This window comes from Equus asinus, chromosome 23, assembly GCF_041296235.1.
Source record: "Equus asinus isolate D_3611 breed Donkey chromosome 23, EquAss-T2T_v2, whole genome shotgun sequence".
NCBI classification, from domain to species: Eukaryota; Metazoa; Chordata; class Mammalia; order Perissodactyla; family Equidae; genus Equus; species Equus asinus.
This window is the reverse complement of record NC_091812.1, coordinates 39,708,259-39,723,548: the sequence shown is the minus strand read 5'-3', so window position 1 is coordinate 39,723,548 and position 15,290 is coordinate 39,708,259. Positions and strand designations below refer to the sequence as shown.

Below are 15,290 nucleotides of genomic sequence, written 5' to 3'. Positions count from 1 at the left end.
ATGATCATCTGTATGTTCATTATCGAGTTTACAAGAAAATACTAACAGTATCTTAGAAAGTCTGAGTGTTCCCTTTGTGATCCCAACTTCCCCCTCCCGTTCTCTCCCCACTCCCCAAAGAAGTACTCACTATCTTGAAGTTTGGAGTTAATTATTACCTTACTTTTTTTTTATTTTACCACATAAAATGAATCCCTAAACAGCAACATATAATTTCGTCTGTTTTTGAACTTCTTACAGATAAAGCCATACCCTAAATATTCTTTGTGACTTGCTTCTTTTTGCCCAACAGCATGTGAGAATCTTCCATGTCAATTTTTGTCACTGTAGTTCGTGATTTTTCATTGCTGAATAGACATCTGTCATAGGATGAAGCCCCAATTTATTTGCCCATTCTACTGTTAATGGACATTTGGGTTGTTTCCAGTTTTTGCTAATATGGACAATGCTGAATGAACACTCTTGTACCTTGCAGGAGTTTCTCTAAGGTCCATATTCAGGAGTGGGCTTGCTGGTTTGAAGGGTATGTGCATGTTAACTCTATTAGGTAACACTAAACAGTTTCCTGAAGTGATTGTGCCACCACACTCCCACCAGCAGTGTGTGAGGGTTCTTGTCACTCCATAGCCACATCACTTCTTGGTATTGTCACACTTACTCATTTTTGTTAATCTGTGGTGAGGATGTAGGTGACGGAGTTGAAACAGTAGTTTTCTCATTAGTCTTGTTCTTCTCAGCATGTGACTAGAACATTTCATGACCTGGATGGAAACATAGTTAAACGGGACTCCGGAATATGGATCAATGGGTTTGATTATACTGGAATGTCTCACATAACATCTCACATTCCCGAGATCAACGACACCATCCGAGCTCACTGTGAGGAGAGTGCGCCCCTCTGTGGTTTCCCCTGGTATCTTCCAGTGCACTTTCTCATCAGGTTGGTTCATTACTTTTCTGCTTTAATTAGGGTTTAGTTTGTTCTCAAGTCCTATCACTGTATTAGTACTTCATTATTTAGACTGGTTAAACAGAAGTGAGGCATCACGTATTCTGTTTTTTCTATCACTACAGAAGTTTTACGTTTTTTTTTCTCTTTTTTAAAGATTGGCTCCTGAGCTAACAACTGTTGCCAATCTTCTTTCTTTTTTTTCCTGCTTTTTCTCCCCAAGTCCCCCCAGTCCATAGTTGTATATTTTAGTTGTGCGTCCTTCTAGTTGTGGCATGTGGGATGCCACCTCAGCATGGCCTGATGAGCCGTGCCATGTCCACACCCAGGATCCGAACCAGCGAAACCCTGGGCCGCCAAAGCAGAGTGTGCAAACTTAACCACTGGGCCATGGGACTGGCCCCAAAGTTTTCTTTCTTTAGTGGCATAAAGCCCTCACAAGTGTAAGTTTGCTTTTTCAAATTTAGGAACTCTCACCATCTTCTCCCCATTCTGTATGGGAGGAGGTAGCCATTATTTGTCCCAACCTGAGGCCCCCTCTCTGGTTTCTTATTTGCAGTTACTTCATTTAAAAAAAATATCCTTTTCTGGAAAAAAAAATTAGGAAGTCTTTCCTCTAGAAACCTGAGTAGTTAGAAAGGGTGGCCCTCTTAACTCATCTAAAAGATGGTAGTTAGTGTCCATTACAAACTGCTTGTCTTATTTTTGGCAAGTTTTTATGGCAGTGAAGGACTAGACGAGAAGAAATAGGACGGGTAGTGAAATCAAGATCACCTAGGATCCTCTGTTCTTAACTTTGGTAAAGTTTTATTACACAACAACCTGGGCTTCAGAGGAATTGGCATGTTCTTTAACACATCCATCAGAGTTTATTTTCATAACCCAAAATGTGTTTCATATTTTCTGAGCATTTCCATGAGATAGATAGTTACCAACTAAGAGAGCATCGTAAATATTGAAGCTACCTTCCCAAATAGGAAAAACTGGTATCTTCCTGCCGCAGAAGTTTCTCCAAGAGATCCTGCTCACTTCAGACTTGTGTCCAAAGAACGGACACCTTGGGATTCTGTAAAGCTGACCTTTGAAGCCACAGGTGAGTCTTAGGACAGTTTTTTCTTCTCTCCTTCATTTCTTAAAATTTTTAATAAGTAGCATGTATGTTTTTCCCTCAAATTTATAATAGTAACCAGCAACTTAGGAAGAACTTAGTATTTCTAAAAGCAATTGAAGCTGGTTGTAATTGTTTACAGAAAATTTAATAGACTTTATTTTTTAGAACAGTTTTACATTTACAGAAAAACTGAACAGAAAGTAGAGTTCCCATATCCCCCTCCCCTCTCTCGGCTTCCCCTCTTAGTAACATCTTGCATTAGTGTGGAATATTCATAACTGATGAGCCAATACTGATACAGTATTATTAACTGAAGTCCTTAGTTTACATTAAGGTTCAGCTCACTCTTTGGTTTGTATGGTTCTGTGGGTTTTGACAAATGCAAAATGTCATGTATCCACCATTACAGTATCATACAGAATAGACACACTGCCCTAACAGTCCCCTGTGCCCCACTTATTCATCTCTCTCTCCTCCCCACTCCCCTTGGCAACCAGTGATCTTTTTACTGTCTCTATTGTTTTGCCTTTTCTAGAATATCCTATAGCCGGAATCATACAGTGTGTAGCCTTTTCAGATTGGCTTCCTTCATTTAACAATATGCATTTAAGGTGCCCTCATGTCTTTTAGTGGTTTGATAGCTCACTTTTTATTGCTGAGTAACATTATATGAATGTACCACAGTTTATCTCTTCACTTACTAAACAACATCTTGGTTGTTTCTACTTTTTGGCAATTATGAATAAAGCTGCTATAGACATTTGTGTGCAGGTTTTTGAATAGACATATAAGTTTTTAACTCATTTGGATAAATACCTAGGAGCACAATTACTGGATTGTATGGTCAGCCTATATTTACCTTTGTAAGAAACTGCCAAACTCTCTTCCAAAGTGACTGTACCATTTTGCATTCCCACCAGCAATGAATGAGGGTTCCTGTTGCTCCACATTCTCACCAGCATCTGCTGCTGTTTTAGTGTTTTGGATTTTAGCTGTTCTGATAGTGATATCTCGTTGTTTTAATTTGCAATTCCCTAGTGACATAATGTTGAACATCTTTTCATATGTTTATATGCCATCTGTATATCTTGTTTGGTGATGTGTCCAGATCTTTTGTTTTTTATTAATTGGGTTTTCTTATCGTTGAGATTTGAGTTCTTTTTTATGTATGGATATAAGTCCTTTATCAGATAAGTGTTCTTGCACATATGTTCTCCTAGTTTAGCTTGTCTTTTCATTCTCTTAACAGTATTTTTCACAGAGCATAAGTTTTTAAATTTAATGAAGTCCAATTTAATAAGTTTTTTCTTTCATGGATCTTGCTTTTGGTATCATATCTACAAATTGTTACCCAAGGTCTCTAGATTTTCTCTGGTGTTATCTTGTAGAAGTTTTTTAGTTTTGCAGTTTACGTGTAGGTCTGATATATTTTGAGTTAATTTTTGTGAAAGGTATAAGGTTTGTGTGTAGATTGTTTATTTTGCATATAGATTTCCAGTTGTTCCAGTACCATTTGTTGAGGATGATCCCGTCTCCATTGAATTGCCTTTGTTTGTTTGTCAAAGATCAGTTGACCATATTTGTGTGGGTCTATTTCTGGGTTCTCTGTTCTGTTCTAATTATCTATTTCTCTATTCTTTTGCCATTACTGCACTATCATGATCATTGTAGCTGTATAGTAAGCCTTGAAGTTGGGTGGTATCAGTGCCCCAAGTTTATTCTTCTTCAGTATATTGCTAGTCTTACATATATCAGTTCATCGAAATCCATAAAAATAACTTTCTGGGGTTTTAATTGGAATTGCATTGAATCTATAGATCAAGTTGGGGAAAATGACATCTTAACAATATTGACTCTTCCTATCCATGACATGGAATGTCTCTCCATTTATTTGTATCTCGTTTGATTTCTTTAATCAGAGTTTTGCAGTTTTCCTCATATGGATCTTGTACATATTTTGTTAGATTTATAACTATTTCATTTTAGGGTAACTAATGTAAATAGTACTGTTCACTGATGGTATATAGGAAAGCAATTGAATTTTGTATATTAATCCTGTATCCTGCAACCTTGCTGTAACTGTTTATTAGTTCCAGGAATTTTTTGTTAGTTCTTTCTGATTTTCTACATAGAGGATCATGTCACCTGCAAACAAAGAGACTTTTATTTCTTATTTCCTAATCTTTACACCTTTTATTTCCTTTCCTGTCTTATTGCATTAGCTGGGACGTCCAGTATGATTTTGAAAAGGAGTGGTTGAAGGGATGTCCTTGCCTTGTTACTAATCTTCACGGGAAAGCTTCTCGTTTCTTCCTAACTATGGTGTTAGTTTTATCAGGTTGAGGAAGTTCCCCTGTATTTTAAGTTTGCTGAGTGTTTTTATTGTGAATGGATGTTAGATTTTGTCAAATTCTTTTCTTTCTATTGATATGATCTTGTGATTTTTCTTCTTTGGCCTGACGATGTGATGAATTACGTTAGTTGATTTTCAAATGTTGAACCACTCTGACATATCTGGAATAAATCTCACTTGGTTGTAGTGTATATTTCTTTTCATACATTATTGGATTTGGTCTGCTAATATGTCAAGGATTTTTGCATCTATGTTCATGAGAGGTATTACTTTGTAAGTATTCTTATAATGTCTTTGTGTGGTTTTGGTATTAGGGTAATGCTGGCTTCCTAGAATTAATTAGGAAGTATTCTCTCTGCTTCTGTCTTCTGAAGAGATTGAAGAGAATTGGTATAATTTCTTTCTTAAATGTTTGGTAGAATCCATCAGTGAACCCATGTGGGCCTGGTTCTTTCTGTTTTGGAAAGTCATTAATTATTGATTCAATTTCTTTAGTAAATATAGGACTACTCAGATTTTCTGTTTCTTTTTGTGTGGGTTTTGGCAGATTGTGTCTTTGAAGGAATCGGTCCATTTCATCTGACTTACCAAGTTTGTAGGCACAGAGTTGTTCATAACATTCTTTTATTATCCTTTTACTGTCCATGGGATCTGTAGTGACGTCCTCTCTTTCATTTCTGAAATTAGTAATTTATATCTTAGCTCATTTTTTTCTTAACCTGGCTAGAGGCTTATCAATTTTATTAATCTTTTCAAAGAACCAGTTTTTGGTTTCATTGATTTTCTCTATTGATTTCCTGTTTCAATTTCATTGTTTTCTGCTCTATTTCTTTTGTGTGTGTGATAAAGATTGGCCCTGAGCTAACATCTGTTGCCACTCTTCCTCTTTTTGCTTGAGGAAGATTGTCCCTGAGCTAACATCTGTGCCAGTCTTCCTCTATTTTGTATGTGAGACACTGCCATAGCATGGCTTGATGAGTGATGTATTCATCACTGGCATCTGAACCCACAAACCCTGGGCCACCGAAGCAGAGCATGCAAACTTAACCACTCTACCACTGGGCCAGCCCCTAATTATTTGTTTTCTTATGCTTAGTTTGGATTTAATTTGGTCATCTTTTTCTAGTTACTAACATGAAAGCTTAGACTATTGGTTTCTATATTAGCCTGTTTGTTCACAAGTTACCACACTTTTAATTATAGAAGCTTTATAATTTAATGATTGGGAGGGTTAAAATCCTTCAGTTTTCTTCTGTATTTTCCTTGCTATTTTTGCATGTTTGTTTTTCCATCTGAACTTTAGTATTAACTTGTCTAACTTCAATATAAAACTTACTGCTAATTGGTATTTTGGGGAGCATGAATGTATAAATTAAGGAGAACGACATTACAGTGTTGAGTCACCCCATCTGTGAACTGGGAGTGCCCTTGGATTTGTTCAAATCTACTTCTGTGTCTGCCAGGAGTGTTCTAAAATTCCCTCATCTATTATAATTGGGGTTTTCTCCACCATGATGTTCTCTAACTGGTTATATTTTGTGTGTATGAAGGCAGTTGACCCCTGTATATTAGTTTTGTATCTTGCTACCTCACTGAATCTTTTATTTTTTGAGTTAATCATTGATAGTTTAGGTTCTCCAGGTATACCAGGAATTGCCAAACTTTAAAGGGCCAGAGAATAAATATTTTAGCCTTTGCCATATGTCTCTGTTGTAGATTTTCTTTTTTTGTTAACCGTTCTTTAAAAACCTAAAAACCATTGTTAGTCTGAGAGCTGTACAAAAACAGACCTCAGGTATAGCTTATTGACTACTGCCTATCATCTGCAAAAATAGTTTTATTTCTTCTTTACCAATTCTTATGCCTCTGGTGATTTTTTTGTCTAACTGGCTAATACTTCTAGCACAGTGGAGGACAGTTGTGGAGACAGTGAGCATCCTTGCCTTGTCTTGATTGAGTGCAAAGGTTTCTAGTGTTTCCTGTTATGTAAGATACCAGCCTGAGGATCAAAGTACATATTTTGTATCGTGTTAAACTAGCATTCATAAATTGTGATTTCTTGAGCATTTTTATAAGGAATGGGTTTTAATTTTGTGAAAGGCTTTTTTAGCATCTATAAAGATAATCATAGAATTTTTCTTCCTTGGATCTTTTAACACGTTTTATTCCACCAGGCCACAACCTATTTATTTTCTTAGTGTGATGTTGGATTTTGTTTGCTAGTATTTTATTTAGAAATTTTGCATCAATACTCATGAATGATGTTGGTCTTTGTGTGTGTGTGTTTCTCTTGTTTTGGTACTCTGTCAGATTTAGGTATCAGTGTTATACATTATAAATGTGTAAACATCATAAATGTTATACATCATAAAAACAGTTGGTAAGTTTTCCTTAATTTTCAGTACCTTGGAACAGTTTATGGAGCGTTAGCACTATTTATTTGGCAGAAAAATTGGCCTGAATTCCTCTCTGAAACTGTCTTGGCCCAGTGCTTTTTTTGTGTTGTAGTTTAACTTTTTCTAGGGAAATTGGTCTTCTTAAGTATTATGTCTGTGTTCAGTATTGGTAATCTGTATTTTCCTAGAAACTATGCATTTCATCTGGGTTTTCAAATTTATTAGTATAGAGGTGTGCAAAGTAGTCACGTGATTAAAAAAATTTTCTTTTAAATTATTTTTCTTCTCTTTTGTATTTCTCTTCTCCTCTCCACCTCTTTCTTAATCAGGTTAGCTAGTAGTTGTCTCGTTAACTTAAAAAAATAACAGATTTCTAATTGTTTAAATTAGATCTGTTTTGTTCTGTCTCTATTTCATTGATTTCTGCTTTTATTTTTAATATTTCTTTCCTTGTCCTCTTTACTTTGTTGTCCTTTGTCATTCTTTTATTTTACTGAAACAATGTTTATTACTCTAGATTTCCCTCTTATCACCACTTTATATGTATCCAAGTTTCTATTTTCATTTTTAAAAAATTGCCATAATTTTTCTATTTCCTCTTTCACCCATGAGCCTTTTAAATAGAAGACCTTTTGATTTCCAGCTAGAAGGCCGCTTGTTTTATTGTTGATAATTTCAAGTTTTATTGAATTATGATCAGAGTGTTATTTGTAATATTTCAGTTTTACAGAACTGATAGTTCCTTCTTCATTGATCATTTTCTTTAATCTTTTATACCAGTTTTTTGTTCAATTGATATGTCTTGTATTGAGAGTGGACTATTACAGTCTCTCTTTTTTTTTTTTTTTTTTTAGATTGGCACCTGAGCTAACAACTGTTGCCAGTCTTTTTTTTTTTTTTTTTTTGCTTTTTTCTCCCCAAATCCCAAAACAGTACATAGTTGTATATTTTCATTGTGAGTCCTTCTAGTTGTGGCATGTGGGACACCGCCTCAGCATGGCCTGACCAGTGGTGCCATTTCTCCGCCCAGGATCCGAACCAGTGAAACCCCGGGCTGCCAAAGTGGAGAGTGCGAGCTTAACCACTTGGCCACGTGGCCGGCCCCTATAGTCTCTTATTTGTGTGTTTATATATCTTCTTGCATCTCCTGTGGTTTTGCTTCATAAAGTAGTTGCTGTGTTATTTGCTGCACAGAATTCACAATTTTTATATCATTGTGAATTACAGCTTTTGGTATTACAAAGTGCCTTTTTACGTTTAATGCTTTTTGTCTTGAATTCTGTTTTTTCTGATATCAAAATTGTGTCCACTTGCTTGGAATGTCTTTGTTCATACCTTTCTTTTTACCCTTTCTGAATCTCTGTAAGTATGTTTCTTGAACATAGTATATGACTGGGTCTGGCTTTGCAAGCCAAGTTGTAATTTTTTTTCTTTTAGTGGCTGAGTTAGGTCTACTCAGATTTATTTTTATGACTGATAGTTTCACTCAACCTAGTCACAATATTTTTTATAACTGTGTGTTTTATTTGCTGTATTCCTTTTTCTATGATGTGTTATCTTTGCTCTTTAATTTAAAAAAGTATTTTCTGGCATTTAAGGTGGTTTATATTTTTCTTTTACTCACCTATTATTTAACCTTCTGCTGTCTAGTGTCAGTCGCTCATGGCCTTCTTCACTGCCGCCATGAGCCTGTAGTTTGCTGACTCTGTTTCTCCTTCCCTCTCTCTGTGTCGGTTACATGTAACATTTGCACATTAGTCGTCCGCCCTCACCGCAGCGTTTATCTGTCTTAGTAATCTATTTGGATGTAGTCAGATTCTCACTGTCAGTTCTTTGGCTGTAGTTTCTGAAGTCCTCTCTTGGTTAGATGAAGCTTATTTTCTAGATTTCTGAAGAAGGGCTCTTGGATGTTAGGTTCTTGTATGTTGAAACGACAGGGCCAAGGCTTACATAGGTTTTCTCATTGTAAATTCTATGCCTTTTCTGCTGCACCTCATTACTTACCCTTTTTGATACGCTGAATGTCCAAACTGGCAAACCTCCATTAGGCTTGCAGTGAGTGTCTTTAAAGTGATAGAAGGCATGAACTTCACTGGTTTGGGTGGCAGGTTAATTACTTTTTTTTTTTGCTTTCTTAAAGACTATTTTAACTAGTCTTCCTTCCTATTATCTCACAGGACCAAGCCATATGTCATTCTACGTTCGAACCCACAAAGGGTCAACACTTTCTCAGTGGTCTCTCGGGAATGGCACCCCAGTGACAAGTAAAGGAGGGGACTACTTTGTATTTTATTCCCATGGACTTCAGGCCTCTGCATGGCAGTTCTGGATAGAAGTACAGGTGGGACTTTCCCAGCAATGCTGGTATCATTGATCAGGTTCCCAGTTGGTATTTGGTAAGAACCTTGGGGATCAGTATTCTGCCTTCACAGAACTAGAGAACTAACTAATTTTCTCTGCCAGGTCTTGGAAGAACAGCCTGAAGGAATGGTTACTGTTGCCATTGCTGCCCATTATCTTTCTGGGGAAGACAAGCGATCCTCCCAGCTGGATGCTCTGAGAGACAAGTTCCCAGACTGGACATTTCCCTCTGCCTGGGTGTGCACCTACGATCTCTTTGTGTTTTAATCTTGTGGATGAGCTCTAAGTACGTGCCCAGTGGGATACTCCATGTGACACTGGTTTCTCCCTATGTTTCATGGATGTTTGTAACGTCAGTCAGTGAATTTTAATGAGCATATGTTCAAAGAGCTTTGTGGGTAACACTCTTCAGGGCCAAGCAGTATAATGGTTATGCTGTGGGGTACTGATTCATGGCCTTTTTGAAACTTGAAAATGCCAGTTTTCTGGCGCTTAAGCACATGTGGGTACTGCCACTACACACGTATGTCATTTTATATGACCTCAAGGACAAGAGCCAACAAACCACTTTAATAGTTGTCCCCTTAGGATCTAGAAGGTAGTCTAAGACCATTTGTTAATGAGACATGACATTTCCAATTAAAGCCCAAGACCACTGGTTGCGTCTGTGGATGGGAGGTAGAGTATCATTCACTGGGGTGATGATTCCCCCCGGACTCATTAGAAAACAACTGAAATAAGGACTCGGGAAGAACCATGGGCCTTTTGAGGCCCTAGCCTGTGCTTACGGCTGTGCTGCCTCACGCAGCCTCTAGACTGCGCTGCATCTCTGTAGTGAAGCCCGTGACCTCTGATGTGGAAACCTTGCTCAGCTGGTGACTCCTGTCCTTCTAGAAAGTGTGCACTGAGATCCATCGTTGTGATCCTCCTGAGGTTGTTTTCAATGCCTCTTTCCCTCTGAAACATCTCTGTTCCCCGCGTCACCTTATCATTTTGAGAAGAGGAGCATTTGTCCAGCTCCATTTCCCTCTGCATTTTCACAGGCTCTTTTGGTTCAGAATGGTGGCTTGCGCAAGTACACAACCTTAACTTCCTTCCTCAGAGCACTGAGTTGCCATAGTGGCTATTCTTGGCGGGGAGAGGCTGGGCATTTTATAAATATTTATTCTCTTTGTTTTGTAGGAGTCTTCTGTTATCCAAGGTTAATCCTTTAGGGCATCCTTTTATTGATGCACTGGGTCCTTATTTGTATCTGTTTTCCAGCCAATTGAACAGATTAGTTTCTCAGTAACTTACTGTCTGGAAGAGCTGCCTTTCCTGAGACTTGAGCGTGTGGCTTGTACTGGAACGAGACCACTATACCTACAGCTGTTGGTGTTCAGATCCTGCGCAGTGACAGCCCCAGGTTAAAGGTGCTTTTCATTTTGAAGAAGATGGCTGTGTAGCTGGGAGGTTGTACCACAGCAGTGCCTCTCATGGCTTCTTGGCTCCAGCAGTGGAAAGGCTTGGTGAGATCAGTGATAAATTCCACTAGCTTTCTTTTTTCCATTAACAAATGTAAAAAGTTGGAGGAATTTTGAGTTGGGCAAGCATCAGCCAAGCAAAGCCATAGTAAAACAAACAAAGTAGCACTTGGATCCGCCTGAACAGAAGAGCATTTTAAGTGTGCGTTGCAGGAGGAAATTCTTTTTGAAGCTGCTTGTGTGATGTGTACATTGTGCTTTCTTAATCATGCTCCTCACATCGCCTGCCTAATCTGTGACTCCTTAAAAACTGACAGGGCCCATACAGACAGCAGGGCTGCAGCCATGGACACTGGAGCCATTGCTTTTCCCAGACTTCGTAGAAACTACATCTATTACTAGTCTCAAGTGCTTCAAGCGTCTCCTGCTAGATGTATCTGTCAGGTGGTACATAAGGTTTGCAGTGTTTAAAGCTTGAATAGAATCACAGTTGTGGAGAAAAAGTTAGAAACATCTCAATGAATTTAAAAATACAGGCATATTTCCTGTGGTGACTCTGAAATAGAGTAGAAATTATTTATGGGGGGGGAAGCAAAATCCCAAGTGTTGAGGAAGGACATTGTATGAAAACAAATAGTTTCCTGTGATTTTTTTCCCTTGGGAAGGACACTCTTACTCTTTTTCAGAAGTAATTATGGTTTTTTGTTTTGGTTTTCTTTAGCATTATGAAGCTCTGATATTGTGCGAGGTCTGTCACAAGATGCTTAATAATGCCCGAAATGGTTAAGTAATTACAACACCCATGGCTCTGTTAATAAGCACACTGTTTCAGATTAAAGAATGTTAGTTTTCTTTTTTTTTTTTTTGGAGTATATCTAATCATTTGAATAACTCATTTCTAAAAGGGTCTTTTCAAATTCTAACAAACAAATGCATTATTTCTTAAATGTAAGTAGCACAGTACTGCACATTCAGGGAGCGCGTAAAGAATTTTGATTTTGAAGAAATCTTTTCTTAAAATTTACATTGTGTCTGACCGAATGGTTGTTAGATGAAGTATTTGTTTCCACAGTTTAGCAGATGTAAATAAGCATCATAGGATTCCTAAAATGTTACCACTGAGGGGACCATAAGCCAGTTTGCTGACTCAGGAAGCTGTAGAAGAATGATCATGTCTGTCCGTTTCTTTTTACTGGTTTGCTGACTTGTTAATTGTTGCCTTACTGTTACTGAAATAAATTTTTAACATACTAAGGTAGTATCGTTAACAGAAACACAGATCTTTATTGTGTTCTCCTGTAGCCCCATATTTGAAGTTATTTCAAGTCTATAGAGCCTTTTAAAGCCTTTTTAAAAATAATTGCTGTAGAAGACCTAGATGGCTTATGTTATTTTAATGGGTGATGTGAGCAAAGAACTCAACTCAACATGGAAGTGCTAGTTTACTTCACCTGGAATCCTTTTTGCCATGGAATGAAATTGTGCCGCTCAATTTCACATAAATTAATGACCTGCTTGGTAAATGTTAAGCTTCAGCACACTTAGCAGTTTTAAATCATCTCCACTGTCAAAGAAAATCACTGAAGGGCTCATAAAGAAGGATGTCTTTATTGGTGGGTAGGGATGGGAGGGAGGGAAAAAGAAATTGTCTTTCAGTCAGAGTGACCTGCTACTCATTCTGATCTCCACACAAGGGAAGGGCACCACCACTCCCCAAAATAGAATTGTGAGTCCAAGGTATTTCATTTTCCCAGTGAATTCCCTGGAAACAGTTCAGCACAAGGTAAAGCAGCTGAACAACTTCTATTCCTAATACACTTTGCCTTCTTTTAGGGCCAATAAAGCCAGAATACGTTTATTTATGCCTCTTTATGTCTTTTTTTATTTGAAAAATATCTAAGGTAATTTTGAAGTGCGTTAATTTTTTTTTTGATACTACTACTTCCTTGATTTGTAAAAATGTTGATAATTTCTCCAAGTTTGGCCCTACACCCATGAGCAATTGGGATTTATCCCAGGAATGCAAAGTTGGTTTGACACTTGAAAATAAGAGAAAAGACAACCACCATATAATCATCTCAATAGATGCTAAAAAAAATTTTGACAGAGCCTAACACCTTTGCATGATAAAAACACTCAAGAAACATAATAGAAGGGAAGTTCCTTAATTTGATAAAGGTCATCTATGAAAAACTCACAGTTACATCATAATATATTGATGAAAATCTGAAGACTTTCTCCCTACAGTCAGAAAGAGGATAAGGATGTCCACTATTGCCACTTCCAGTGAACATGGTACTGGAGGCTCTAGCCAGGGCAATTTGGCAAGAGGCATGCAGACTAGAAAGGAAGAATTAAAACTATCTCTAGTTGCAGGCACCATGATTGCCTATACAGAGAATCCTAAGGAATCCACAAAAAAATGATTACAGGGGCCAGCCCAGTGGCATAGCAATTAAGTCCACATGCTAAGAAGCTTCAGCTGCCCAGGGTTTGCAGGTTTGGATCCTGGGTGCAGACCTACGGCACCATTTATCAAGCCATGGTGTGGCAGGCATCCCACATATAAAAGAGAGTAAGATGAGCACAGACGTTAGCTCAGGGCCAATCTTCCTCAGCAAAAAGAGGAGGATCAGCGGTGGATGTTAGCTCAGGGCTAATCTTTGTCACCAACAAAAACCCCCAAACTATTACAATAAGTAAATTCAGCAGTGTTGTAGGATCCAATGTCAATATACAGAAATCAGTTCTATTTCTATATAATAACAAAGAACAATCCAAAAATAAAGAATAAGCTTAACAAAAGTACAAGATTTTTACACCTGAAACTATAAAACATTGTTAAAGAAAGTAAAGACATCCCATATTCATGGTTTGGAAGGCTTAATATTAAGATGGCAATATTCTCCAAATTGATCTACAGATTGAATACATTCCCTATCAAAATGCCAGCTGCCTCGTGTGTGTGTGTGTGTGGGTGTGCACATTCACATGCACAAATTGACAAGCTGATCCTAAAATTCATATGGATATGCAAGGGACCCAGAACAGCCATAACAGTTGAAAAAAACAAACATGACTTATGACCCACACTTTCAAAACTTCCTACAAAGTAGCAACAGTAATCAAGACAACGTGGTACTGGCATTAAGGATCGACATATAGATCAATGTAGTACAACCGACAGTCCAGAAATAACACCCAGAACATTTATACTCAACTCATCTTCGACAACTCAATAGGAAAAAATCTTTTCAGTAAACGGTGCTGGGAAATGAATATCCACATACAAAAGAACAAAGTCGGACCCCTCACTTCATATCATATATAAAAATCAATTCAAATTGGATTAAAGACCTAAATGTAAGAGAGAAAACTATAAAACTCTTAGGAGTAAAACATAGGCATAAATCTTTATAATCTTTGATTAGGCAATGGTTTCTTAGATACGACACCAAAAGCACAAGCAGCCAAATGTTAAGTTGGACTTTACCAAAATGAAAAACTTTTGAATGAAAAAAAAAACCAAACCTTTTTTTTATGCTTCAAAGGACAGTTATCATGAAAGTGAAAAGATAAATGACCCAGTTATGAAATGGGCAAAAGATGTGAATAGACATTTTTCTCCAAAGATATACAAATGTCTAATAATCATGAAAAGACATCAGCCATCAGGGAAATGCAAATTTAAACCCTAATGAGTTACCACTTCATATATAACTCGGATGGCTATAACCAAAAATACAGACAATAACAAGTGTTGATGGTAGAAACTGGAAACCACCTCCAGTGCGAGTGGGAATGTAAAAAGTGGCACAGGCACTTTGGAATACAGTTAGACATTTCCTCAAAAAATAAACCTGTTATCAGAAGACCCAGCATTTCCATTCCTAGAGAGAACTAAACACATATGTCCACAAAGAAACTTGTACATGAATGTTCATAGTAGCATTATTCAACGTAGTCAAAAAGTGGAAACCACCCAAATGTCCCTCAACTGATGAATGGGTAAACAAATGTAATACTATGCATAAAACGGAATTAAGTACTGATATATGAAGATGAACCTTGAAAACACCATGCTAAGTGAAAGAAGCCAGACAGAAAAAGCCACATATTATGAGATTCCATTTATATGAAATGTCCAGAATAGGTAAATCCATAGAGACAGAAAGCAGATTTAGGAATATAGGAAAATAGGAAAAATTCACAATCATTTTTAATCCCACCTATTAGAGATGATGCCTAGTCTCCTCTACACTTAAATATAAAATTTTGTTTGGTGGAAATCATGGTATGCATAATTATTTTTTCAACATTTTCTGCTTCATCAACATGGACTGTCTGTTCCACTCTCCTACTGTCAGGCATCTAGGATGCTGCCAACTCTTGGTTCTCCTATTCTAAGTAATTCTGCATATAAACAAATTTTAAATAAATCGGTCTGAATTTCTAGTTATTTCATAAGGAAAACTCTAAGAGGTGGAATAATATAAGGAGAGTATTTTTGTGGCTTTTAATACATACACTTTTGCTGTTAACCTGAGATGATGAATAAACAAAAGTTCATGTAATGGTTTTATTGCCCTTTACCAAGCAAAACAATACACATTACAGTAGTAGCAGCAACTTTAATTACAAGCACAGGTTGACTCTA

General features: G+C 37.2%; 1 protein-coding gene across 2 annotated transcripts in view; it reads left to right on the top strand.

Annotated features, from left to right (window-relative positions):
* The window catches only part of ERMP1 (endoplasmic reticulum metallopeptidase 1), a 48,532-nt gene extending 36,041 nt beyond the window's left edge, over positions 1 to 12,491 (top strand). Inside the window, exons 12-16 of one of the 2 annotated variants that reach the window (XM_044756673.2) lie at positions 738 to 940; positions 1,927 to 2,042; positions 8,987 to 9,150; positions 9,273 to 9,456; positions 10,434 to 11,887. In XM_044756673.2, coding sequence (XP_044612608.1) covers positions 738 to 940; positions 1,927 to 2,042; positions 8,987 to 9,150; positions 9,273 to 9,437 — 648 coding nt within the window. In that variant the 3' untranslated portion in view covers positions 9,438 to 9,456; positions 10,434 to 11,887. Of the gene's footprint in view, positions 1 to 737; positions 941 to 1,926; positions 2,043 to 8,986; positions 9,151 to 9,272 lie in introns of both variants that reach the window. The other variant, XM_070496066.1, reaches the window with a different exon arrangement.
* Positions 12,492 to 15,290: the final 2,799 nt, after the last annotated feature.